At 42.8% G+C, this 24,078-nt stretch overlaps 2 protein-coding genes across 3 annotated transcripts; one reads left to right on the top strand and one right to left on the bottom strand.

Moving 5' to 3' along the window:
- Positions 1 to 318: 318 nt before the first annotated feature.
- DYDC1 (DPY30 domain containing 1) lies at positions 319 to 14,652 on the bottom strand. Of its 2 annotated transcripts, XM_047702503.1 has the most exons (7): positions 14,494 to 14,652; positions 11,546 to 11,708; positions 10,992 to 11,093; positions 4,617 to 4,709; positions 3,245 to 3,301; positions 2,665 to 2,769; positions 319 to 400 (listed from the first exon to the last, which is right to left on the bottom strand). In XM_047702503.1, the coding sequence occupies exons 2-7, from the start codon at positions 11,690 to 11,692 to the stop codon at positions 371 to 373; spliced, it is 534 nt and encodes a 177-aa protein (XP_047558459.1). In that variant the 5' UTR covers positions 11,693 to 11,708; positions 14,494 to 14,652; the 3' UTR covers positions 319 to 370. The 2 variants fall into 2 exon arrangements, with proteins under 2 accessions (XP_047558459.1, XP_047558460.1); XM_047702504.1 differs by lacking the exon at positions 3,245 to 3,301.
- A 4,161-nt stretch (positions 14,653 to 18,813) lies between these two features.
- On the top strand, positions 18,814 to 23,677 carry DYDC2 (DPY30 domain containing 2). The gene is given in 4 exon segments (XM_047702501.1): positions 18,814 to 18,908; positions 19,210 to 19,366; positions 19,722 to 19,844; positions 23,090 to 23,677. Coding segments are annotated over 3 exon segments (639 nt in total). The 5' UTR covers positions 18,814 to 18,908; positions 19,210 to 19,219; the 3' UTR covers positions 23,459 to 23,677.
- The last annotated feature ends 401 nt before the right edge of the window (positions 23,678 to 24,078 follow it).

Below are 24,078 nucleotides of genomic sequence, written 5' to 3' on the forward strand. Positions count from 1 at the left end.
CCACTTGGTGGGGGAAGGTGGGATATAAAGCAAGTTGAACACTCCCGAGCCCTGCAATGGTGGCAGGCCCTCTCTCTCCTCCCAGACGAGAACTTGCACCTCAACAATCTTGTTCTCACGCAGACACACATGCTCTTTTCAGCTCATCTCTCATTTGCCCTTTTCAGTAGCTTGGGCAAACTCTCTCTCCCATTCTCAGAGGAATCCTAGGAATCACAAATTGTATTTGGGAATCCAGAACAGCCTTTTAACACTACCCTTGAAGCCCACCTATAAAGCTGTCTTTAGAGGGAAAAAACACAGTAGGGGAACCTCGTGTTTTGAAACTTGAAACAAGCAGAAAAATTTATTGCTCTTAGGTTGGTTGATCCTACAAATCTTGATCAATGTTTAATGCAACCTAAAAGTAAAACAAAACATAAATATGCTTTAATACAGTTAGAACTGTGACTGTGTAAATGAAGCTTTTTTGATAGTTTCAAATTATTTCAAGTAAGATCCAAGCAAATGTTCTCAAGCATTTGTTAACCCATCCTTTCTTCTATTTCTCTTGCTCCCCTTTCTTATTGTTATTCTTCCTGAATCCACCCCTTAAATGACGGAATTTCTAATGCATTCGCCTGAGCCCCATTCTGCAGTCTGCACGCTCTCCTAGGTACCTAACTCCCTGCATCTCCTAGCCCCACATAGCCCATAGCCTATAGCTGCTGCGTTCCTATCTCCCACCTGCTGCTCTCTCCTATCCTCTGAACAGCTATCCTACATCAACTGGTCTTTAGCCAATTACATCTGCCTATCTCAGGGTTACCTAACATTCAACACATCTACAACTGAAGCCATCATTTTCATGAAACCTACCTCCTCTCCTTATATTCCTCAACTCAACAAATGGTTAAGCTCCTAGTCCAGTTGCCCACGGCAGAAATCTGGGCATCCCCTTGACTTCCTTCTGTCCCTCATCCTCCCAGCCAACATCGAATCCATCCAATTCTCCCCATCTCTGCTGTCTACACCCTGGTCCAAGCTCTGGTCATCCTGCATCTGGACAATCATGAAACCTCCTAAGTGGTCTCCCTTTTCCACACTTGCCCACTCAAATCATCTCTCCCTCCTCTAAAATCACCTCTCTACCTCTCTCCACCCTACAGAGAGCCTTTCAGTGACTCTTGTTGCACTCGTCCTACAGAGCACAGTGTGATGTGACTTTTAGCCACCTCTCCAGCTTTGAGTCACACCTCGCAGCTCCGTGCAACCCAGCCTTCAGAGTCCTGCTGTCTCCATCTGCTGCACTCAGCTCAGGTTACCTCCTCAAGCATCATTCCTCAGGAAGACTCATCCAGGCTGGTCCCTCCTCTCAGAGCACCTGCCCCCGGCCCACAGCCCCCGATGGCAGGAACCCCATCTGTTCTGTTCATTGGTATTCACTGCCTGCCTGCATGATACCAAAACAAAGACATTTAATGAAAGTGTCTCTACTGACTCAATAGGACCAAGTGCTTTCAGCTGCCCCTTCTAACAGGCCTCCAACGACATCCCAGTCTGCGTTATTGCCCTAGCCTCCTAGTGTCCTCACGTCTCTGTGCTGCCACATCTGGCCTTTCTAAAATGCTGATTGGTGATTGCATCAGCCTCTACAGCCTTTAGGATCAAATCTACATACTGGTCTGGGCACAAATTACCAAGTCTTTCATGGCCTGTTCCTCCTCCCTCGAGTGCCCGGTCCCTTCTCCCTCCCTGCCTCACACCCCCTCACTCTCCCCTGGGGTGTCTCATACTGGCTGCTCTCAGACCCTCCTCCTCCCACTCTCAGCAACCAGTCATCAACTTCCTTCAGGAAACCTTCCCGGATAGAGCTCCTCCGCTGGGCTGGCTGCCCCACTTTGTCAGCGTACATGGTGTTAGGTCACTAAATATACCCTCTGCCCCGACAGTCCTGGTCTACACCAGCGGATATGGCTTAGTTATTAACAGCTCACCTGTTTACTCTCAAAAACCTATGCTCTGGCCAATAAATCACTTGATCACTCAAGCAAAGACTATTAACTGCTTGTCCGATTGTCTGTTTCCCCCCAGACTAGGTCAATAACTATGTGTTTTATGCATAACAGCATCAGGCACAGTGCCTGGTACATAGAAAACACTGTATGTTTATTACGCAAGCATATAGTAGAAAAGCATGCATTTTTCATTAGCATTTGTATCTGGTTCTAGTGTTTGCCACTGAGAATCAACTAGCTGGCCCTCCAAATTTAACTTAAAGATTATGTATTTCACCAAAGGATTTTAAATATTTATTTTGAAGAGATTCTGAGATTTTCAAAGCCTGAGTCCAAAATATATACATCGCCCTCTGCACAAGGGCACACTATGACCTCGACACTAGGTTCCAACTACTTTCCCATCAGTGCTGACACATTTGCAAGGAGCCAGACGTGCCCACCCAGACCCTTGTGGCCAGCAGCAACATTCACAAAAGAGCAGAAAGCCCAGGAAGAACAGATGGTCAACACCCAGGGAACTGATTGTCTTTCTCTGACACTAAGGGCCCATTTGCCAACAAACCGTGGTCTCCTATGTACTAGGCTTTCCCAAAGTCAAAACAAAACAAAAATAAAACAAAACAAAAACGTGTTTTTCACAACAGACTTTCTTAAAGATACTTACATCAGATAGCATTGGCTCATCAAGTTCTTCCACTCTGCTCAGGTTAGGTGCCCCATATCGATCGCTAATTTCAGCTAGTGTTTTGCTTGTGTCTGATGTGACATCCTACAATCGTTAAAATTCATTTTTAAGTTTAAATGAATTCAAAATTAAGACACTCATTTTCTTTTGATTTCAATAATGTCTGAATTATAACATCAAACTTTAATGTTAATGGAATGAACCAATACCTGTTACTAGAGAGAGAATTCTAGAAATAAATGCTAAAACTTAATTAAAAAGTACATTCAGAAATTTAAGATATATCATTGTAACTAAACATATGGTCAATAAATATCTCACGACATTTTGGTTTTTAAAAATACAAACAGAAACTGAATGTCCCATTTTTATCCACTTTGAGGTTTTGCTTTAAAGCTTATCATACTTGTGAATTGTTTATTACTAGAACACAAACTTAGACTATCAATTTTTACACTTTCCTTATTAAAAGGTTTAGTTACTCATGCATCAATGTTACGCTTTGCTTTCCAGGACACTCATTCATTTCACTTAACACAGAATAACTTGTCCTTCTCACCTCTGAATGTGAACTATCTTCACTCTTAGCTATATTTTCTGTATTCATTCTCATCTCCTATAATATATAAAAATGAAGAAAAATATTTGAACATACTTTCCATTTTGATTCCATGTTTAATTTTCAAGAAATTTTTTTAAAGATTTTTAAAAATTTTATTTATTTGACATAGAGAGAGAGATCACAAGTAGATAGAGAGGCAGGCAGAGAGAGAGGGGGAAGCAGGCTCCCCACCGAGCAGAACGCCTGACACGGGACTCGATCCTAGGACCCCAGGATCATGACCTGAGCCGAAGGCAGAGGTTCAACCCACTGAGCCACCCAGGCACCCCAAGAAATTTTATTTTTAAATAATGCTATGATCAATTTAATAGCAAATAGGTCAGGAGTAATAAAGGGGTGATCTGAATACATTTAGTACAAAACTGTAGCCTGCAGTCTCATTTAACACTGGCTACTAATAGAAAACCATGTTTTATTTATAATTAAACATGACTCTTTTTAAAAAATGAAATGACCTGAAAGGTTAAACCTGAAGCCAAATTATTAGCCAACGAGACAAGTGATAAAACAGAAACTTTTCTTCTGTCATTTTACATCACTGAGTCTTCACTGAAGACAAAGGGGGTCTATATCTCCATGTATTTATGGGCACGTGTGCATGGTGTGAATCTTTGCACCCTACGGCACTCAGACTAAGATAAGCTCAGCATCTGTGTTTTTGTTAACGATGTGTTTTTTTTTTTTTTTTAACTATGTATAGGTCTTTGAATTTATCTTTTTAAGAATATCACTTTTTTAATTCAATTCAGGCTTCCAACTTTTAAAAAAGTGCTTTAAATAATTATGCTCTCATCCAAGCCAGGGGTACACATATTCTACAAGACCTACTTCTGTTTTTAACTTTAATTATGGAATAAATAGAGGAGTCACATTTGCATGAGAGAGACTGGCTGGGGGCGCCTGGGTGGCTCAGTTAAGCCAAATGCCCTCAATATTGCAAAGAACTTAACTTTGATCATCAGCTACCGCAGTCAGGAACAACTGTGCCTGGGCTAAAAGGTTGCTTCCATCACCATGAGAGAACTCTGCGGCTCACAAAGCAGTTTCCCACAATCGGTAGCTGACCCTTACAACAAACCAGTAAGATACTGCTAGTGAAATTAGACTGTTACCCCTATTTTTCAAAAAGGCACACTGAGATTGAAAAGGTCGTAAGACTTGTTTCAGTCGCACAGCTAATGTGGGGTACGTCTCTGAATCCCACACATGACAGGTGCAAGAAACAGTTTGAGGATTCTATGAGGTTTTAAATAAAACAGACTTTTTTTTTAACAAAACAGACTTTTTAAAAAATAAAACTTCAAATTACCTTCTCTAATTCTTCTTGAGCTCTCTGTAGCTCTTCTATTCTTTGTCTCTCTTTTTCTTGCATTTCCAACTCCAGCTGGAATGCCAGCTGTTGCTGAATATTCAGAAATAAATAAGTCATATTCGCGTCAGATCAATTGCAAGGAATGAACTCTAATCACTCTGAAAAGTCCCAGGATAATTAAGTTTATACCCACCTAAATTTCAGACGCTTACAAGAATAAATGATTACAGCCACCTAATACTTAAGCTTTTACAAATATTTCCTGGAGTCTAACATAAAAGAGGAAACTTCCTTAATTGCTAATTTGTAGAAAAGCACAATTTGTGCAAAAAATCAAGTTATTTTTTTCTGCTCTTCTTGAAGCAACAAATGAGTTTGCAGTACCTTTTTTAGATAAAATCCTTTCAAACATAGATGGGTATTCAAAGACCCGAACCTTAGTTGCAGGAGAGTGGATGAGAAAATCTTAAGTCTATTATCCAAAACTATAGATAATCAAAAATGTATTGGTCCCAACTCAACATACATGCCACACTAGAATAAGGGTCAGCAAACTAAATTCTGTGGGCCAGATCTGACTCAGTCCTGTATTTGTACAGCCCCTGAGCTAGGAAAGGTTTTACATTTTTAAATGGTTGAAAAGTATTGAAATAATAATAATATTTCCTGATACATGGGAATTACAAAAAAGTTCCAATCTCGGTGCCTATAAATAAAGTTTTATTGAAACACCATCATGTTCGTTTGCTTACTTATTGTGGGTGACTATTTTTGCACAACAGCACAGTTGAGTGGTGGCAACAGGGACCACAGGTCGTACTCTCATCACTTTGCACTGGTGCTCAGCGTGCTACAAATCGGGGACTCCGTTTCATCTCAACAGTTCGTGGAGTGCCACGGTACCCCTACACCATGACATTTTTTAAGTCAGTGTGTACCCATCACATCATAACAAGAAAAGAAGTGGACTTTGAATGTTGCCCCTTGAAGATACAGTGGACAGTATTTTATTACCAAATTAAATAGCAAAGTATGGTGTTTATTATGAAGGATACTTTACTAAAAGAATGCAATAGCAATGTTACCAGACTAAACACTTAACATCACAGTATTCTCAACTCACATGAAAACAAAGGTCAGAAATAGTAGACTGTTTTAAACAGGATTATTTCATCACAGTAAAATTTCTTCCAAAAATTAAAAAAATGAGGTTGCAATGAAAGCAAGTTTCCAAGTGGTTCATCTGTTAGCCAAGCAAAGAAGTTCATTTCCCAATGACGATTTAATTAAAATGTGTTTGATTTCAGTGTTCAAAAAAATAATAATAAACTTAAATTAAGATTATTAGCTTTTTGGAGAGAACAGTTGCTCAAAGAGTTGATGACACCAGGAACAACACCGGGAACAACATCAACAGTCGAGTAAAAACGAGGCAAATTATTTTGAGCGATTTTCCTTGGCTCTTGATATGTAGACAAATGTCCCCAAACACTGCTCAGCTGTTGTCCTTTATTAGTGTCAATGCTGAATTTGAAGAGACCGAAAGATCAGCCTCTATGAATAGTCAAGAGGAATTTCCTTAGTTTTCTTTCTTTCTTTTTCTTTCTTTCCCTTTCTTCCTTCCTTTCTTCCCCCCCACCCCCTTGTTCTTTCTTTCTTTCTAGGGAGGGAGTGGAGTGCGTGAGCACATGGTGGTTGGGGAGAGAGGGAAAGACAGAATCTTAAGCTAGCTCCACCCTCAGCGTGGAGTCCAGCCCAAGGCTGGATCCCACAACCCTGAGATCATGACCTGAGCTGACATAGAGAGTCAGACACTTAACCGACTGACCCACCCAGGCGCCCCAAGAAATATTTCCAAAGAAGTTGAGAAACGTGAATTCAGTACAACCAGCAGTGAAATCTGCTAAGATGTGTTACAACCAATGGTGATAAAAATGTATGTGGAACAGAAAGAGGCTTAGTTGGACAAACTTACAGAGCTTGTGAAAATGCAGTGTTGAAAGCCCAAGAGTATTCATTGTGTTTATTCAACAGCCGACACTCTGGGGAAAATGCTTGAATCTCTCATGTGCTACTGAGCCAGCAGTGCCAACAGCGTCCTTCATTCTCTCTTATGAATGCAACCGTCATCAGTTTTGCAGATTTTTGTCAGAAAGAGAAAATGAATATATCTCGGCTCGCCCCAGCACACAGCAGTTGCATATGGCTGCACATGGTGATGGGTTACTGTGCATTTTGGGGCTCGGGACCAAGACTGAAATTGTTTGGAATGAGAAGACTCATTCTCAATCTCTATTATCAAACCTGAAATGGCTTTGCATGTAAGCTTTACTGCAGGCTTAATAATGTTTTTAAGTCAATTCAAACTAAACTTACAAGGCAAAACAGCTCTTATAAAACATAACACTTCGGAGAAGCCATTTCAACAATTAATGTTTGAATCGCAATGTCAAGCTGCTTTATACACTTCCCATGTGGTCAAAATCTTTTTTTTTTTAAATTTTTTATTTCTTTTCAGCATAACAGTATTCGTTGTTTTTGCACCACACCCAGTGCTTCATGCAATCCGTGCCCTCCCCAATACCCACCACCTGGTTCCCCCAACCTCCCACCCCCCGCCCCCACCCCTTCAAAACCCTCAGATTGTTTTTCAGAGTCCATAGTCTCTCATGGTTCACCTCCCCTTCCAATTTCCCTTAACTCCCTTCTCCTCTCCAACTCCCCTTGTCCTCCATGCTATTTGTTAGGCTCCACAAATAAGTGAAACCATATGATAATTGACTCTCTCTGCTTCACTTATTTCACTCAGCAGAATCTCTTCCAGTCCCGCCATGTGGTCAAAATCTTAAACAAGAAACTAGATGCTCCTCTCCCCCAGTTTCCACACGAAATTGGCAGCAGGTGTATTTCCCGAGCTCAGACTATAGGCCCAAAGTATTTTGTGGCCTTGATTTCAGTGTGAATGAAATTTCCATATCTTCAAATCCAGGTAACTGTGTAACTGAGAAGCTTTTACCAACCTTCAACTGGAAGTGATTAATCTAGGAGGTAATGACATGCAAAAAGGCAAAATAAGATAAAAATCTAATAGAATTCTACAAATGCATTCCAAGAGATAAATATGGTCAAAATTATATCCACACGGACTGATATCAGCATTTGGCAGGACCGATCTCTCAGCTATTTTCAAAGAGGAAATACTAAAATCTCATTAAAGATCAGCATTAACAGATAAATGTTTTCAATCAATTTTGATGATAGGGAACACTAAATTTGAACTCCAACTAAAAGAAATGTTATCTCGGGTGGCTCAGTGGGTTAAGCCTTTGCCTTCGGCTCAGGTTATGATCTCAGGGTCCTGGGATCGAGCCCTGCATCAGGCTCTCTGCTCAGCAGGGCGCCTGCTTCTGCCTCTCTCTCTGCCTACTGCACTGCCTACTTGTGATCTTTGTCTGCCAAATAAATAAATAAAATCTTAGGGCGCCTGGGTGGCTCAGTGGGTTAAAGCCTCTGCCTTCGGCTCAGGTCATGGTCCCAGGGTCCTGGGATCGAGGCCCGCATCGGGCTCTCTGCTCGGCGGGGAGCCTGCTTCCTCCTCTCTCTCTCTGACTGCCTCTTTGCCTACTTGTGATCTCTCTGTCAAATAAATAAATAAAATCTTAAAAAAAAATGTTATCTCTAAGAAAATATTTTAATTCTCTTAAGCAGTAAGCCTATGTTCCAAAAGGAAAATTGTACTTAATTACTATTTTTTAAAAAAAATTTTATTTTGTCAATATAACTTTTGTGGAAATTTATTCTCTCTCGCTGTATCTACATAATATACCATAATACCTACATGTACCATTATGTCTTTCTAATGTATTATTAAAAAAATACATTTTTATAAGTAAAGAGATAATAAACAGTCATTACTATTTACTTACAGAGGGCTGTTAAAGGGAATTTCCTGGTAACCTTGAATTATCCACACTGAGATAAAAGTGATGGGCCAGGTCGCTGAAGGGCAAGAACATGGCATTTCGATCCACTTTCAGATATTGGTGGAGGAAGTGAAATGACTAATCTCAGAACAGCAGTGCAAAATGCAGTTGTGAAGTACCAACCACACTGGTCAAGAGAACCAGTTTCTCAACACTTTCTGGAAAACTTCAAAGCTCAATCCCTTTCTTCACACAGGAGTAAAACCATTAGGAATATATTCCAAAAAATCAAACAAACCAAAAAGCTTTTACTTCCTCAGTGAGCTCGTAGGTAGAAAATGTCAGTCAAAGTCCTTCCCTGTTCACAGTGTCCTGGATTTACTGGAGAGTGTCCTAAACTTTCAGGGCATTTCAAGTCAGTGGCACCAACTGAGAACAACAGGGCGGGGACTAGAGTCCTGATGCCTCAGCTCACTTGATTCAAGTGGACTTGATTCAAGTGGACTCAGAGCTCCTGTCCCTTAGCATCTCTGGCTCACTCTCTCTTAAGCTCTTCTCCAGTGGACATTCTCTCCACAGGCCCCTTTTTCCTTCTCTCATCTATTTCTGGCCACCACACTGTTTCTTTCATGGGTCATAAAATCTTCTGCAGAATGTTGTTGCATCCTCCACTCTGGACCCAATGCTCAGGGTTCAGTGCACAGTGGAGCCCTTCCTACTGATACAGGATACAGCGAGAGAAGTGCTTAATTTCTACTATTGCCCAATTTTATCTAAGTAAGATGAAGTAGATGAGCCAAGGAAAGTCAAGTGGCCCCACGTTTGTGATAGAATTATCCTAGAGAAGGAGAACTGCTGAGAAATTCTCCTCATTCTGAGAGACTAGATGTAGAAGCTATAAGATGAAGGGCAGATTCTCACTCAAAGGGGGCAATTTTGTGGCAGATGCTCACCCATTTGGATGATTGTCTGACACCCAACTCAACACTCTGCAAACTCCTCACAAGAATAAACCAAGTGATTGAAAAATTGAAGGATTCAGAGCAGTAAAGTTTTTAATAGCCATATCTATCTTGGGTACCTAGAATGTTCTACCTCAGTGTCAGGGATAAGACGTTAGGCAGAGAAGCTATTTGTCATGTCTGTATTTTCCTTCTTATCCACACACCCAAATAACAGGCTTCTTTCCCTTTTACAACTGTATAGACTTGAGTTGAGACTCTGGGGTTAAGTACTAAAATGGTAGAACGATGGGGATAACAAATTTAGTTCAGAAGCTCTCCATAAATATAATTAGTCCAAAAGCCACTCTAGAACTTTCCCTGTCTAGTTTAAAATCCATGACTTATTCCTGAAACCATTCTCTTACCAACATTTTCAGCTCCCCAATCCTGCTATCCCAAACCTACTTCAATCAAAGGGTCTGCCCCTTCCACATCATCATTCAAATTTCTAGATCCAAGTGGAGAAAATCACAGAATCGTAAAACCAAACCAAATGGCAACATTATAAATGCCCAGTCTCTAACTCTGACAGGTTATTCAATGCTACCAAGTAATGCTAAGTGTCCCAGTCAACTCTACCATTCTCCAAAGCTACCATTTCAAACCCTCCCCGCTCTCCCACACCTGCCACTTTACTTCATTCTTGGAAGATGATCAAGGTCCCTACTTCATAAAGAAGAAAGAGTCATACAGAAACTGTTTTAAACCTTATGCCACAAAACCTATACATCCACATTTACCTAGACCATCCTCTCCCTATCCCTTTTTTTTTTTTAAGATTTTATTTATTTATTTGACAGGCAGAGATCACAAGTAGGCAGAGAGTCAGTCAGAGAGAGGGGGAAGCAGGCTCCCCGCTGAGCAGAGAGCCCAATGTGGGGTTCAATTCTAGGACCCTGAGATCATGACCTGAGCCAAAGGCAGAGGCTTAACCCACTGAGCCACCCAGGTGCCCCTCTCCCTATCCCTTAACATCAACAATCCTCTCCTCTCTGCTTCTTAAAAACAAAACAAAGCAAAATAAAACAAAACAAAAAAAACCAATCTCCTTCCCTGAAAATCTCCTTGAAAGCATTACCTGCACTCACCATCTCCACTGTTGCACCCAACCTCATGCATACTGCTCCCTCCAAGGTCACCAGTGGTCTTGAATGAGCACTTTGCCCTCTTGTTCTCACTCAACCAGCAGTAGGCATGGTAGACCCCTTGGGTCTCTCCCCTTGGCCTCCACAAGAGCATACTTCCTGGGTCTTCCTCCCACCCCACTGCTGCTGTTTCTCCAGCAAAGATGACACAGATACAGAAATACAGAAACATGAAGATATAAGAGAGCCATTCCTAACTCATTAGAGATGGGGGGTTTTTCAACATTTGGGTTGCACCACACTGAGACTGACACCGCTAACTCCGGTCACGCCTGAACTCCCGCGCTTGTCTTGTCTCACCTGCTGGAACAGGAGCTCCTCTGCTTTGAGCCTCTCCATCATCTCCCGCTCTATCACAGCTAGTTCTCTCTCATGCTCCAGGTCGGCCATTTCCTTCTGTCTCTAGCAGTGTTTAAAAACAATGTCACGTGACTAATTTGAGCTAGAACAATTTGTAGAAACAATCTTGAAAGCATGTTAATCACCAACAAGAGGGAAAGGGGAAGCAAATTAACTCTACCCCATTTAGAAAATGTGTAATCATTTGGGGAAATGTGTTTTATTTGAACAAAGAGCATAAAATTAAAATTAAACCTTGGGTATGATCACAATTATGTACAGAAAAAGACTACAAATACATAGGCAATCCATAGGAAAAAAGAAAATACCTAAAAATCTACAAGGAGGTAATCTATGGAGTATTTTTTCTTCTGTTTTTTTTTCATACTGTCCAAATTTTTCATAATAAACATACTATTTTTATAATAGAAATAACATTGAACTTTTTAAAAAAGGAGACAAATGGAAACAACTATCTTACTCTTCTAATTTTCTAAAAGAAGATCCCTACTTACCAGTTGTTCCATGGTCATGTTTTCCTTATATTTGTAAATCCACAATCCTAAATATTCTATTGGATCCACTGGGCGAATTCTTGCCACTTCTGCAAGACCTTGAGTTAGACATGTCCCAAGGCACTTTTGAAGATACCTTGACTCCATTTCTCACCCCTGACTTCTAAAAGGTAAATGTTTTTGCATTAATGCAGGGAATGTTCAATAAGGACAATAAAAGTGGACTCCAGTGAGAACAGCAAAGCATTACATCCTGTTATGGGCACCTCCCATCAGAGATGACACAAGCAAGCTGGCTCCATGCTTCTGGCAGTTTCCAAAGAGTCCACAGATGTCACAACAGCTACCACGAAGATGCATTTTCAGAATCCTGATGGGCTCTCAAGGCCAAGGGTCAGAAAAGAAGAGCAAATAAAACCACCAACCAGCAAAGGGAAGGAAATAATAAAGATTAAAGCAGAAATAAATGATATAGAAACTAAACAACAGCAACAACAAAATAATGAAAGAGAGTCATAAAAAGGGATATCATCATTACTGTGAGATGGCTACATGCCAAGCAATGCATGTCTCACTCCATCCTCACAATGTGGGTGATAAATCAGTGTCATTACCCCCGCTGTGCAGAAGAGGAAGCCCAGGCACAAAGAGCATTCAAGTCAACATGGTGAACATGGGATTATACCAAACTCTTGATTCCAGAGTCATTATCTTAATGACACCGATGTTCCTCCCAAGCCACGAGTGTCAGTGGCTTGACCCTCAAAAAAACACAAAAGTCCATAAATCTCCAAGGCCAAAGAATAAAATTAAAAAAAAAATTCAGCCATCAAAGAATAGCATATGAAGCTCCTCACACTTTGGCCCCGATTGCTTCTCAGGCTCACCTCCAGACATCTCTTCTGCCTCCAGCATATCCTGGGCTCTAACCCCACTTAACATTCTGCCGGTCATACCTCGCCCACTTCCATCTCTAAGGCTCTTGCTCATAAGGATTCCTCACTATCTCCCAGCTTAGAAAATACATCTCATCACCTGCAAGATGTAGGTCATCTCTCATTCCCTGAGCCTTCCCAGGCCATGCAAAGGAGATCCTCCTTCTCCAAGCAACTCACATAGCACCTGTCATGCAACCTGAGAATCATCTGTGTACACACACATCTATCCTCCCAAGACAAGCTCCTGCAGCTCCTCAAGGAGTGTGTTTCAGTCACAGGGTGGGCATGCTGGCTCCCCATGGAGGCAAGTGAATGAGTTTCTCCACTCTCCGAGTAATGTTCCCGTATACCCAGTTATTAAGATGGACAGGAATAATCTTAGACCAGATGTTAAGGAAGGAAGGAAGGGAAATGTAGAAACTACTGTACTTCAGGTGCTTTGAAAAAACTGATCATCCTCAAATTATCCTTATGGAATCTAGTTGCTATTCATTATTCAACAAATACAAACTGAGTACCTACTATAGGTCAGGCATGAGCTGAATATGAAAGAGTAGAATGCCAGCAGGTCTAGTCCTGTCCCTGGATAAATGCACTGAACATTCTGCATAAAATTTCAGAAACAACAACCTCTTGAGGTTCATAAAGCCCAGTAGTGTCTCCCCCATTTGATGGTGGTGCATGTATTAATGGTATAGCCCCCACAGAGAGGAATTTGATAATATCTAGAAAATTACATAGGTATTTACTCTTTGAACCATCTATCTCCCTTCTCAGGTCTTAACTTGAAAAAATATGGAGTGATGCTATATGCACATAGTTATGTTGCACCGTTACTTAGAATAGTCAAACTGGAACCCCATCCAAAAACTCATCCTTAAGGGACTGTTGAGATACAACAACGCAATGGATTACTGTGGATATATATTATATAAAAGACATTAAGAAGGTCTCTAAAATAGGGAGTGATCTCTAAGACATAGTGTGAGGTGAGGGAAAAGAGCAAGGTGTAGAAATTATATACAGTATGCCACCTTTGTATTAACAGCAGTGGGGGAAGGAATGTGTATGTGTGTACATAAATGTAGTCATAAAAACTTAAAACTCTATGAACTGGCACGAATGAACCAAATTCCTTTTCAAGCTGGCATTTCAAGCTGGTTAAGTATGTCTTAACCATAGAGAAGGATTATATTATTACAAACCAGTTTGAGACACAGTATCTTCTCTGTGCTTCTGCAATGGGACATACTCTAAAGACAAAATAACTACAGTGACATCTCAATGTCTTTTGAAAAGGTAAAACAGGGAACAGATTCCTGCTGCTGTTCAGAAAAGTAATACACGGGAAAAGGACCATGTCCTCAAGGGAGAAACCTCTGGCCCAAGAGTAGATCCCATCGAGTGTGGGTCTCAGATCTATGGACCTAGATTAACAGAACCCAGGTAAACTGGCTACTTAGCTTCTCATGTTTCCTGTCCATGAAATGGCGATAATACCCATCTCACAGGTTGTTGTGAAGAATGTTATTTTTTATATACACCAACAGGCATCTCGGCTCCAGATAAGAAAGCCCTTTCCCAGGGAAACAGCTGCCTCGAGCCTGAAGAGGTTGTCACAAGGAACAAAAAGAGGTCCTTTGCCCATGCCTAGGAGAAAGCCGGCCAGCCTAGTGGGAAAAGAGGGGATTCGGGTAGAGCTGCCAGATGTAACACATAAAAATAGGGGATGCACAGTTCAACATGAATTTCAGAGAAATAAGGAATAACGTGTTAGTACAGTGCAGTATGATACAAAATCATTCGTTGTTTATCTGAAATTTATAATGAACCGGTGTCCCCTGTTGTATCTGGCAACTCTAGATTCGGGGCGCTTGGGTTCGTTTTCCTATCCTGGGTCTGCGGAAGGGTCTCCCTCCCGCCTTCCCGGTCCCCTCCACCCAGCGTGGCGAGGCCAGCCGAGGAGAAGGGATGGAGGAGGAGGCGGCACTCCCCAGGCGCTACACAAACCTCTCTCCGCCCAAAGAAGCCGGGGCGTCGTCTGAGCCCCGCACCACTCGCAAGGCCCAACCGCCCAAAGCACGGTCGCCGCGAGATCCCCACTAAGCTCCAAGTCCCCGTCTCGGCGAAAGGCGCCTGCGCTCTCGATGCGCGCACCCGAGGCGTGCGCGTACCCTCGCTCCGCGAGTCGCGTTCCGTCGCTAGGCAACGAGCGTGCGTGCCTCGGAACCCGGGACTGCGCACTGCCCAGGGGCTGGGGCGCGCGGAGCGGTGAGCGCGGGATGGGGCGCGGGGAGAACGCGCGGCGGGGAGCCGGAGGCTCGGGAGTGGGACGACGGGCAGGGGAGCGAGCGCGCGGCGGAGAGGAGGGGCGCGAGAGTCGCGGACAGACGGCGCGCGCGGGGTGTGGCGGGGGCGCCCCACACAGGAGGGACCGCCAGGGTGGCGAGCAGAGACTTACAGCCTAGAGGCTGGGAGGAGGGGGAGGCGGAGAAGAGGAGTCGAGCCGGCGGCGCTGGGAGGAAAAGAGGGGTGGCGGGCTCGCCCGGAGCAGCCGCAGGGGGCTACCTGCCCACCTAGGGCGGGAAATCCCCCAGCCTCCGGCCAGAGGAGACAATCCCCGTCCCCGGAGTTCGATAGCCCCGTATTTGCACGGCTTCGCACCTTTGAGATTCAGGTGACCCCTGCTTGGTTCCTTTCAGAGCTAGCTCAGGCGCCCGCACCTCCGGGAAGCCGTCCAACCTCCGCCAAGCCAGAGCCACTGCCATCTTCCTGACCCAAGTGTTTTGTGTACAGCACTCTATTAGCATTTCCCACGTTCTGTTTTAATTTATGTTGGGCAGTGCTGGGTAGGAGAAGCCTCCCTAAGCGTTGTGGAGGCAGTAAGTACCAGAGTGGGCGCTGACAGATGGACCCGCCTCAGAGCCTTCACTGGATTAAATAAAAAAAAATATTTCCTGAGCACCTACTGTGTGCCTAGCACTGGGAATATAGTGTGAACAAAGACCACCCCTATGCTTTTAGCCCTGCCTACTGAGTTGGAAGTCGGTGAACAAGGAGGGGCAGTGTAAGCTGACTCTGGGAGGAGCTCTAGGAAAAAGAGGCCCCTACCCCCTTGGTAAGTGTGTGGGGCGTTTGTGGAGAGAGGGCTGTAAATGGCATCCCTTTGTTCCCTTCCCTCTCCTGGCCTCACACTGAGGCTCTGTTATTCTGGCTCTACTGTTTTTGCAACAAGTTTTAGTAACAGTCAGGTCCCCTGTTTCATTGAGACCGTTGAAACGTGCAGTTTCGAGCAGATGCTTTCTCCAGAAAGGGTTTGCCACACCTCGACAGAGAAGCAGGCATTCGAGGGTTGGGAAGTGGAGAGCTTTTCTGGAATGCAGAGTTGGGGATTCTGCCCTCTGGGAAGGGCGGTTCTCCATCACTAAAGGCAAAGTAGATCTGTAACTGGATTGCCTAGGGATTTTGTTAAAAATGCAGAATCTGAATATGTAGGTGTGGGGGTGGGACCTGAGAAGCTGCATTCTGTCAAGCCTCTGGGTGAGGAACGCTGCAGATTACAGACCACACTTGGAGTGGAAGGGGACTCAATCCCGGACCCTGACATCATGACCTGAGCTGAAGGCAAACGTTTAATCAACTGAGCCACCCATGTGCTCTCCAAACTTAGTGGCTTTAAACACATACTCTCTTGCAGTTTTTTGAAGCCAGAATCCAAAATGAGTCTTGCAGGGCTAAAACTAAAGAGTCAGCAAGGCTGGTTCCTTCTGCAGGTTCTAGAGGAGAATCCATTTCCTTGCCTTTTCCAGCTTCACAGGCAATGCACAGTCTTTGGCTCAAGGCCCTGAATGACATCACCTTTTCTCTCTCAACTTCCACCATCATATCTCCTTGCTCCTTGTCTGACTTTACTGTGTTTCAATTATAAAAACTCTTGGGATTACAGTGTACCTCCAGGGATAATCCAGTATCACCTTCCCAAATCAAAATCTTTTATCACACCTGCAAAGTACCTTTTGCCAGACAAGATAACAGATTTCATAGGTTCCAGTTATTAGGACCTAGACACTTTGGGAAGCCATTACTTAGCCCTACTACACTGTGTATTTCCAAAGAAAAATTACATTTTCTTACTCATATTTCAGTGAGTCAAACCAGGATATTTAACCTTGATACACTTTTTGTGGGGCAGAGGGTGAACTGCAGGAAAGAACATGAGGGCAAGCAGGGAGAGGGGCAGAGGAAGAGAGAGAATCTTAAGCCGACTTCACACTCAGCACAGAGCCTGACGTGGGCCTTGATCTCCATCCCTGAGATCAAGACTTGAGCCAAAATCAAGAGTCAGATGCTTAACAGACTTAGACACCAGGCTCCCTAACCTTAATACACTTCTATTATGTAATGTACAATTCACATTCAGTTTCCTCAACAACACTTCATAAAATTCTTTTTTCTGTCCAGACTCAATCCAGAATCATGCATTCTGTGCATTCGTTAGGCCTGTTTCGGCTCCTTTGATCTGGAATGGTTCCTCCTCTTTTTTTGTCTTTCACGATCTTGACATTTTTAACAGTGCAGACCAGTTGCAGACTGTCTCTCAATTTGGCTTTGTTCGTATTTCCTCAATTAGATTCAAGTTTTGCATTTTGGGCAAGGAATCCACAGAAATATATTTCATCCCCTAAGAAGTGCATCCTATCAGGAGACACATGATGTCACTTTGTCCCTTTGTTAGTGATGTTCCCTTAGATCGCTTGCTGAAGATTGTATCGGACAGGTCTCAGCACTGTAAAGTTCATCTATTTCCTTTTGGAATTAATACATAATTTGTGGGGAGAAACCTTGAGACTATATGGGTATCCTATTTCTTATCAAATATTCATTCAGTTTTAGTCCTCACTGAGGATTCTGGCTTGATGCAGTTATACTATGATGGTTAAAAATGTTGACTTTTTAAAAACTCCATTATTCTTCCCATGTTTATTGGTTGACATTCTACCTTTAGAACTTGCCTTCTCTCCCATTCACTCATTTACTAATCTGTTCTTACATTGATTCACGGATTTTTTATTTTACCCAATTAATTTTAATGCGTTAGAGTCAATATTTATTTCAGTGGTCTAATTGCCCCAGATTGGGCCAGTAGCAGCCCAGTCTGCTGGTTCCTGTGCCCTTAATCGCTTATTTTCTAGCATTTTTCTACTTTCTGAGACAAGAAAATGTTCCAGGCTTCTTGGACCTCTCCTGCCCCAACCTTGGAATTCATCATTTCTCCAAGGAGCCCTGATTGCTCTTAAGTGGTAAAGGCTATTTCAAAGCAAGTTCCCTATAATCACTGTGTTCATTCATTGCTACTTAAGTGTTTTTGCCTCTAGGCTTTTGCAATGGAAAGAGCTAGGAAATACATATATATTTTTTTCTATGAGTATCTATGTATCTTTCCTTCCTTAAACTGAAAAACACCTCCAAAAAATGTTAATACTAGAACTGAGACTTTATTATTCATTTTATTATTAGCTCTTGGGCTTAAAGTATGTAAACTTCAGAAATATGGAGGTGACCAGAAATAGATGTTAGTCCATTGTATGTCACAGTCTTCCAGCGTAATAGCTAATATTTATTTAACATGTACCAGAGCACCTGGCTGGCTCAGTCAGTTAATAGTCTGTCTTCAGCTCAGGTCATGATCCCAGGGTCCTGAGATCAAGCCCTGCGTTGGGCTCTCTGCTCAGTGGAGAGCCTGCTTCTCCATCTCCGTCTCCCCCCTCCTCCCCTCTGTTCATGCTCTCTCTCATTGTCTCTTTCTCTCAAATAAGTAAAAATTCAAAATATATATATTTCATATACCGTGTGCCAGGCTAAGTGCTTTACCTCTGTTTGTTATCTCTTCTCACCCCCGCAATTATGAAGCCCATACCTTTATTATTTTTTTCTACAGATGAGAAAACCAAGGCTCAGGGAGACCAGGTGACTTGTTGAAGATCACACAGCTAACAAGCGGCGGTACCAGAAGGGGAACTCTGTCTCTTCCCAGAGTCTGTGTTCAGACTGCAGCTCTACACCGCCACGCCTAACCTATCATGTGACTCGGGCTACACCGTCTTCAGCTCCTGAAATCCGATTAATAGTAAATACTGGGGCATCAGCTCAATCTCCACTAGTTTCTTGCTTGCTCTCTAGAGTAAAATAGTGTGTTACGCCCTGGCAGAACCTGTGACCATGGGTAGCTACGGTGCCTGCCATTCTCCCTCCCTCTCCTCCCCAGGGCTTTCCCTTCTGAAATAAATAAGCCTCACTTATCCATGTCACAGAGGAGTGTAGCTTCCAACCTCATAATAGCACAGCTTGCTGGGTCCTTAGAGCCCCCCTGGGAACCTCCTGGTTGCGTAATTATATCCTCCCTACTCAAGGGTAGAGATTTGTGGGTAAGTGAAGACCTTAGCCACCCTTAACCACCACTCTATCAAGCTCCTCTCGGGCCTCATGACCCCCAGGACCTATTATCTGACCCAAGACAGTGGGAGAGCTTTAAAAAAAAAAAAAAAAAAGTCCATTTGAATGTAAGAGCAATTGACAAGTATGTATTGATTGTTTCTTTTGGGAAGGGTGGCATCTGGAAGTAGCTCACATTCATCCTGAAATGGATCTGAATTGACTAGAGTGTGTCTATCTCAAAGACCAGATTTGATTTATAAAGTAATGTGACTCCGCTGTGCTGTTTCTCAGTCCCACAAGGATGGAAACTGACTACCTGAAGAGGTGCTTCGGAAATTGCCTGAGCCAGGCACTGGCAGAGGTGGCGAAGGTTCGGCCCAGTGACCCCATAGAGTACCTGGGTCACTGGCTTTATCATTACAGGAAAACCGTTAAAGCAAAAGAAGAGGTGTGTGTGTGCCCAGAGTCGTCTTGGGGAGGGCTTTCCAGCTTTTTCATGGCAATTTGAAATCCAAAGTAGGATTCCAGAGCTAGCCCAGAAAGCTTCTTGGTTTATTTGACTTGTGAGATCCCTTAGGCCTAGATATTCCTGAAGCGTGGAGAGTCTGGGGCTGAAGTGGGAATCCAGCTCAGAGGAGTTGTGGGATTGGTGGGTTTGAACCTACTAGCAGGCAAAAGCTAGTCACAGGAGCAAACTCAGGAGGTCCTCAGGGCCCTGGGCCTGTGGTCTGTCCCAGTGAGGGCAAGCCTGTTTGAAAAGGTTTCCCAGGGGCTGACCTGACTCCGCTCTCCTCTCACCCCAGGAGAGCCAACGGGAGAGCCAGTTGAAGGAAGAACAGGGTAATAGCCTCAAAGAAACCACAATGACAGAAATGCTGAACCAAGAAGCGTGTCAGATTCAACAGAAGTGTGAAAAGTGTGACAAGGTAGGGAGGGAGGAACCCAGCCAGGGACAGGAGAACACCCCAGAGCTGGATCCCAGGAAATCCACAGGCCAGCGAGGCCACAGTACCCAGTGCACTGAGGCTCCCGGAGCTCACTTGTCTCCATCTTCTTAGGGTTATATGTAAACCGGTCTTATCGACAGTCCTGGCCAATGAAAAAAGGAAGTGTTGAAAGGCAATTCCATTTTTGATTTCAGGAGATACCTTAGCTGTTACTGGCTTGAAAAAATAGGGTTTCTTTAAAAATCTTGTTAAGTCACTCGGAACTAACATATTTCCTTTGAACCCTTTTCAAAACTTACTCAGTATTTCAGAAACCAGATACAGTTATCAGTATATAAGTCAGGTATATTATTTTATTTATTATCTCCTATTAAGTGTTTTAGTTACTGTGTGCTATTTATTTATGTATCAAGGCACTGATGCCTTCTCTGCAATGCTGTAATACTGGTCATAAATTATTACCTTCTTTTTTTTTTTTTTTTAAAGATTTTATTTATTTATTTGACAGAGAGATCACAAGTAGACAGAGAGGCAGGCAGAGAGAGAGAGAGGAGGAGGAAGCAGGCTCCCTGCCGAGCAGAGAGCCCGATGCGGGACTCGATCCCAGGACCCTGAGATCATGACCTGAGCCGAAGGCAGTGGCTTAATCCACTGAGCCACCCGGGCGCCCTATTACCTTCTTGTAGTCAGAAACAGCTGTGTGTTCATGAACCTGACAAGGGTATCTTTGATCTCCCACGACTTTTGCCACCATCTTCTGAAAAGCACCTTCTGCCGATTTTGTGCTTTCTCCAAAGTGCACGATACAGACAGGGAATCTACTCACGGGGCTTAGATATCTGACATCTTTCCAACTATCACTATATCCTATGCATTAAATATCCTGTGCGTTAAAATCTTCCATGCAGTTTCATACAATCCGCTGGCTTTTGCTAGTTTTCAAAGCCACCTTTGATGAAGAGACATGAAACTGTTTAACTTATGTATACTCACACTAATATGCTTGTCTCTCCTCATAATTAATTCATATTTATTGTTTAAGTCTGGATGTTTTATTGGTAAAAGAGGTCAAAAGAAAGGTGGTTTCGTACTACTGTTTTTCACTAGTCTAAAATGACAAAGTGAACTCACTCAGGAATATTTCATTCTTTGGAACAGGTGCTGAGAGATGGTAGAGGGGAGGGCATGACAAGGAAGTTGTCATCCCCTTGCCCCCCTTCTCATCCTTTCCTAACACCATGCTTCCCTGTTAACAGATATATCAATATATATAAGGCAGGGAAAGACTTCCAAAACTCCACCCTGGTTTCATGATCCCTTTATTAAAGAAAACTTTGGTCAAATTAATGTTTGGAATTGTCCAAATGAGTTGCGCCCAGGATGTTTTACACCCTGTAGCAATATCCCTTTGCAAGATTTAGATGAGTAAAAGGTATGCTGTTCCCTTGTCAAGTGTGAGACAAAGGCCGTTGTCAGGGAACATGGGAATACAAGCCAGCAGGATACCTAGACTAGGAGCAAGTTCTCACTTTTATGAAAGAACTCATATGCAAATTGTGATTATGGAAAATGATCCCTTTTTTTTTTTTTTTTTTTTTTTTTTAAGAAGGAAACAGAGATGCCCAACAGGGATCTTAAAACAAACTTGCCTGGCTAGGGAGAACTACTCTTATAGTAAAAAATGGAAAGAACTGGGTAGAAGATAAAGAAGTGAAGGTCCCTCAAATAAGATGAGATTCTAAGTTCTTATTTTTCCTTGGCTCAAGGCAAATTACAAACTTTTCATTGCTCCTGGTCATTTTCAGATTTTGAGTCACTAGTGTTATTAAACCTGGTCTCACGTAGGCCCAGGATGGGTTGCATAAAATTTCAGCAGGCCTGCTGATGGGTTTTTATGTCCATACTCAAAGCTTTGCAAAATTTCCCTTCATATCTTAAACCATCATTGCTAATAAATAAAAAAATTAAAAAAAAAAAAAAACCATCATTGCTTGCATTTGGCTGAGAAAGCCTTTGAGTACCCCTGATTGAATACCATTGGTCCAGGGGATGTGTCAGAAAGAGGAGTAGAAACAGCACTGTGTGGGGGTAGAGATCATATCCAATTATAGCACGCAGGAAGAGATGTTCAGAGGAGGCAGCATGTGAGTCAGACCTCAAAGAAAGCTAGCAAAAGTTGCCGTTGTGTTGGTTTCTTTTATTAAGTTGAGGAGTTTTGAGTAAGTAAGCCATGATTCTATGTTTGAAAACAATCCCTTTGTTTATAAAGCTGTAGCCATACGAATGTTTTACAAACACATTCTTATGGAGTCAACACATAGATTTATTGCCTATAGTTAGAAGGGTCTTGCCGATCACATGGGCAAATGCTCCACAGACCTCTCTGCAGTGCCCCGCAGGATCAACTGGACACGGTATCCACTGGACACGGTATCCATTGTGCACGGTATCCACTGGACAGGGCACAAAGATGGAGGTAGAAGTGGCTAGGAGAGTGTAAGCTCCAAAGATTCCTCCCTCACCAATGACTACAATCACATAGCTGCTAGACTGCAGGATATCCTCTTATAGCTCATTGAGACTGAATATATTTTTTCCGTCTTTTTTCTCTGTTTCAGTTTAAATCATTTATTTTGATCTGACTTCAGGTTTACTGACCTCTTCTCCTACAATGCCCAGTATCCCACTCAGGGATTCAGTGAATTTTTTCATTTTGAATATTGCCCTGTTCAATTTTAGAATTTCTCTCTGGTTCCTTTCTATAATTTCCATTTTCTCTGCTTATCTACCCTAACTTTTCACTCATTATGCCCATTTTTTCTCTTTTAAATGTTTGAAAATATTTGTCATGGCTGGTTTAAGTCCTTGTCCACCAATTCCATGATCTTTGTCATTTTGGGTTCTCTATTTTATCCTTTTTTTCTAGAGTATGGTTCACGGGTCTAGGAATTATTACTAATGTGCTGAACATTGTAGATGATACTTTGTAGGGAGTCCAGATTATGTAGTTTTTTCCCTTAAGGGAAAACTAGATAATCTGGTATTGAGTTTTGTTCTGGCAGGCAGTAAAATTATTGGTGAATTATCTTGTTCCTATCTGATTTGCCTTATGCTTTGCTAGAGCTGATCTGTTATGATTTCGTTAATAGTCTTGGGCATGAAAACGGCAGTGTTGTGTTCTTTAGTCTCTGCTAATGACTCTTTTGCTTTTTTGTTTTGTTTAGCCACTGACATCTGTAGCTAGTTCCACAAAGAAGACCACATTCATACAAGAGAACACAAAACCCCTTGAGAAGGATGCCTTGAAGCAGGAATCTCTGCCAGGTACTTCCAATATGATTCCAGGAATGCCTCAATAGAGTCCCTCTCCAGAGTCTTCTGGCCAGACTGGCAACTGTGTCAAAACTCCCCAAGAAATAAATTCCCAGGCTTTTCAGCATGAAATTGCTACTCAAATGCATCCTGGTTCCAAATCTCCTTCTGAAATTATCAAAAGGTGGATGATTTTCATGACACTTGTTGTGGAAGGAGGTGTCTTGCAGGAACGGACTCTCCAGCTGAAGTTCTGTTCTGGTAGCCTTGATAAACCTTAATCATGTAAGCATTTGAACTACTGATAGGATAAAATAAACTCATAAGGATTTCAAATTTTTTGAGATTAGACAGTGGAAACACATCCATCTCACATGTTCATGTCTCGGTTTTAGGTGAACCCTCCAGTCAGGCCTAGAGTGTTTATACATGTCCTAGAATGTATCTGTGTCACTGACAACAGGTATTTTAAAGCAGCTCCAATGACAGTAAAGCTCAAAGGGAGGGTGTTGTGGCCACACATCAAGAGGGTATTAAATGGTTATTACTTCCATGATGAGGCACTTGGGGAAGAAGAGGATGGGCTTCCCAAGCTGGCTTGAAAATGGCTTGAGGTTGCAAGGAAAGGACACTGCCTTAGGGTTTGTATTTCCGTCAGGGGTAGACCCAGGTAGGAGCGCCCATCTTTGGGGAGAGGCTTGCCTGGCTTGAAACTCTCGCTGTGCCAAACTTGGGAGCACCTGAGTTTATCAGCTTGCCCAGATGTGGGGAGGAGGGAGAGTTGAGAGTTGATGTCTACAAGCTGTCAGCAGGCAGACACCAAAAAATCTGACTTTATCACAAAGGGCCAATCTGGGAAACTGTCAGTGGCCTTGACCCATTTAGTCTTTGAGTGAAGCAC

The sequence above is a fragment of the Lutra lutra genome, chromosome 14 (genome assembly GCF_902655055.1).
Source record: "Lutra lutra chromosome 14, mLutLut1.2, whole genome shotgun sequence".
In the NCBI taxonomy this organism is placed as follows: domain Eukaryota; kingdom Metazoa; phylum Chordata; class Mammalia; order Carnivora; family Mustelidae; genus Lutra; species Lutra lutra.

Excerpts from the sequence above, each read along its gene's own strand:
- DYDC1 (XM_047702503.1), bottom strand. The coding sequence starts at position 11,692 with ATGGAGTCAAGGTATCTTCAAAAGTGCCTTGGGACATGTCTAACTCAA. Across the intron at positions 11,094-11,545 it reads ACATGACCATGGAACAACTG|AGACAGAAGGAAATGGCCGA; the intron begins GTAAGTAGGGAT and ends AAACACTGCTAG. Across the intron at positions 4,710-10,991 it reads AGGAGCTCCTGTTCCAGCAG|CAACAGCTGGCATTCCAGCT; the intron begins GTGAGACAAGAC and ends CTGAATATTCAG.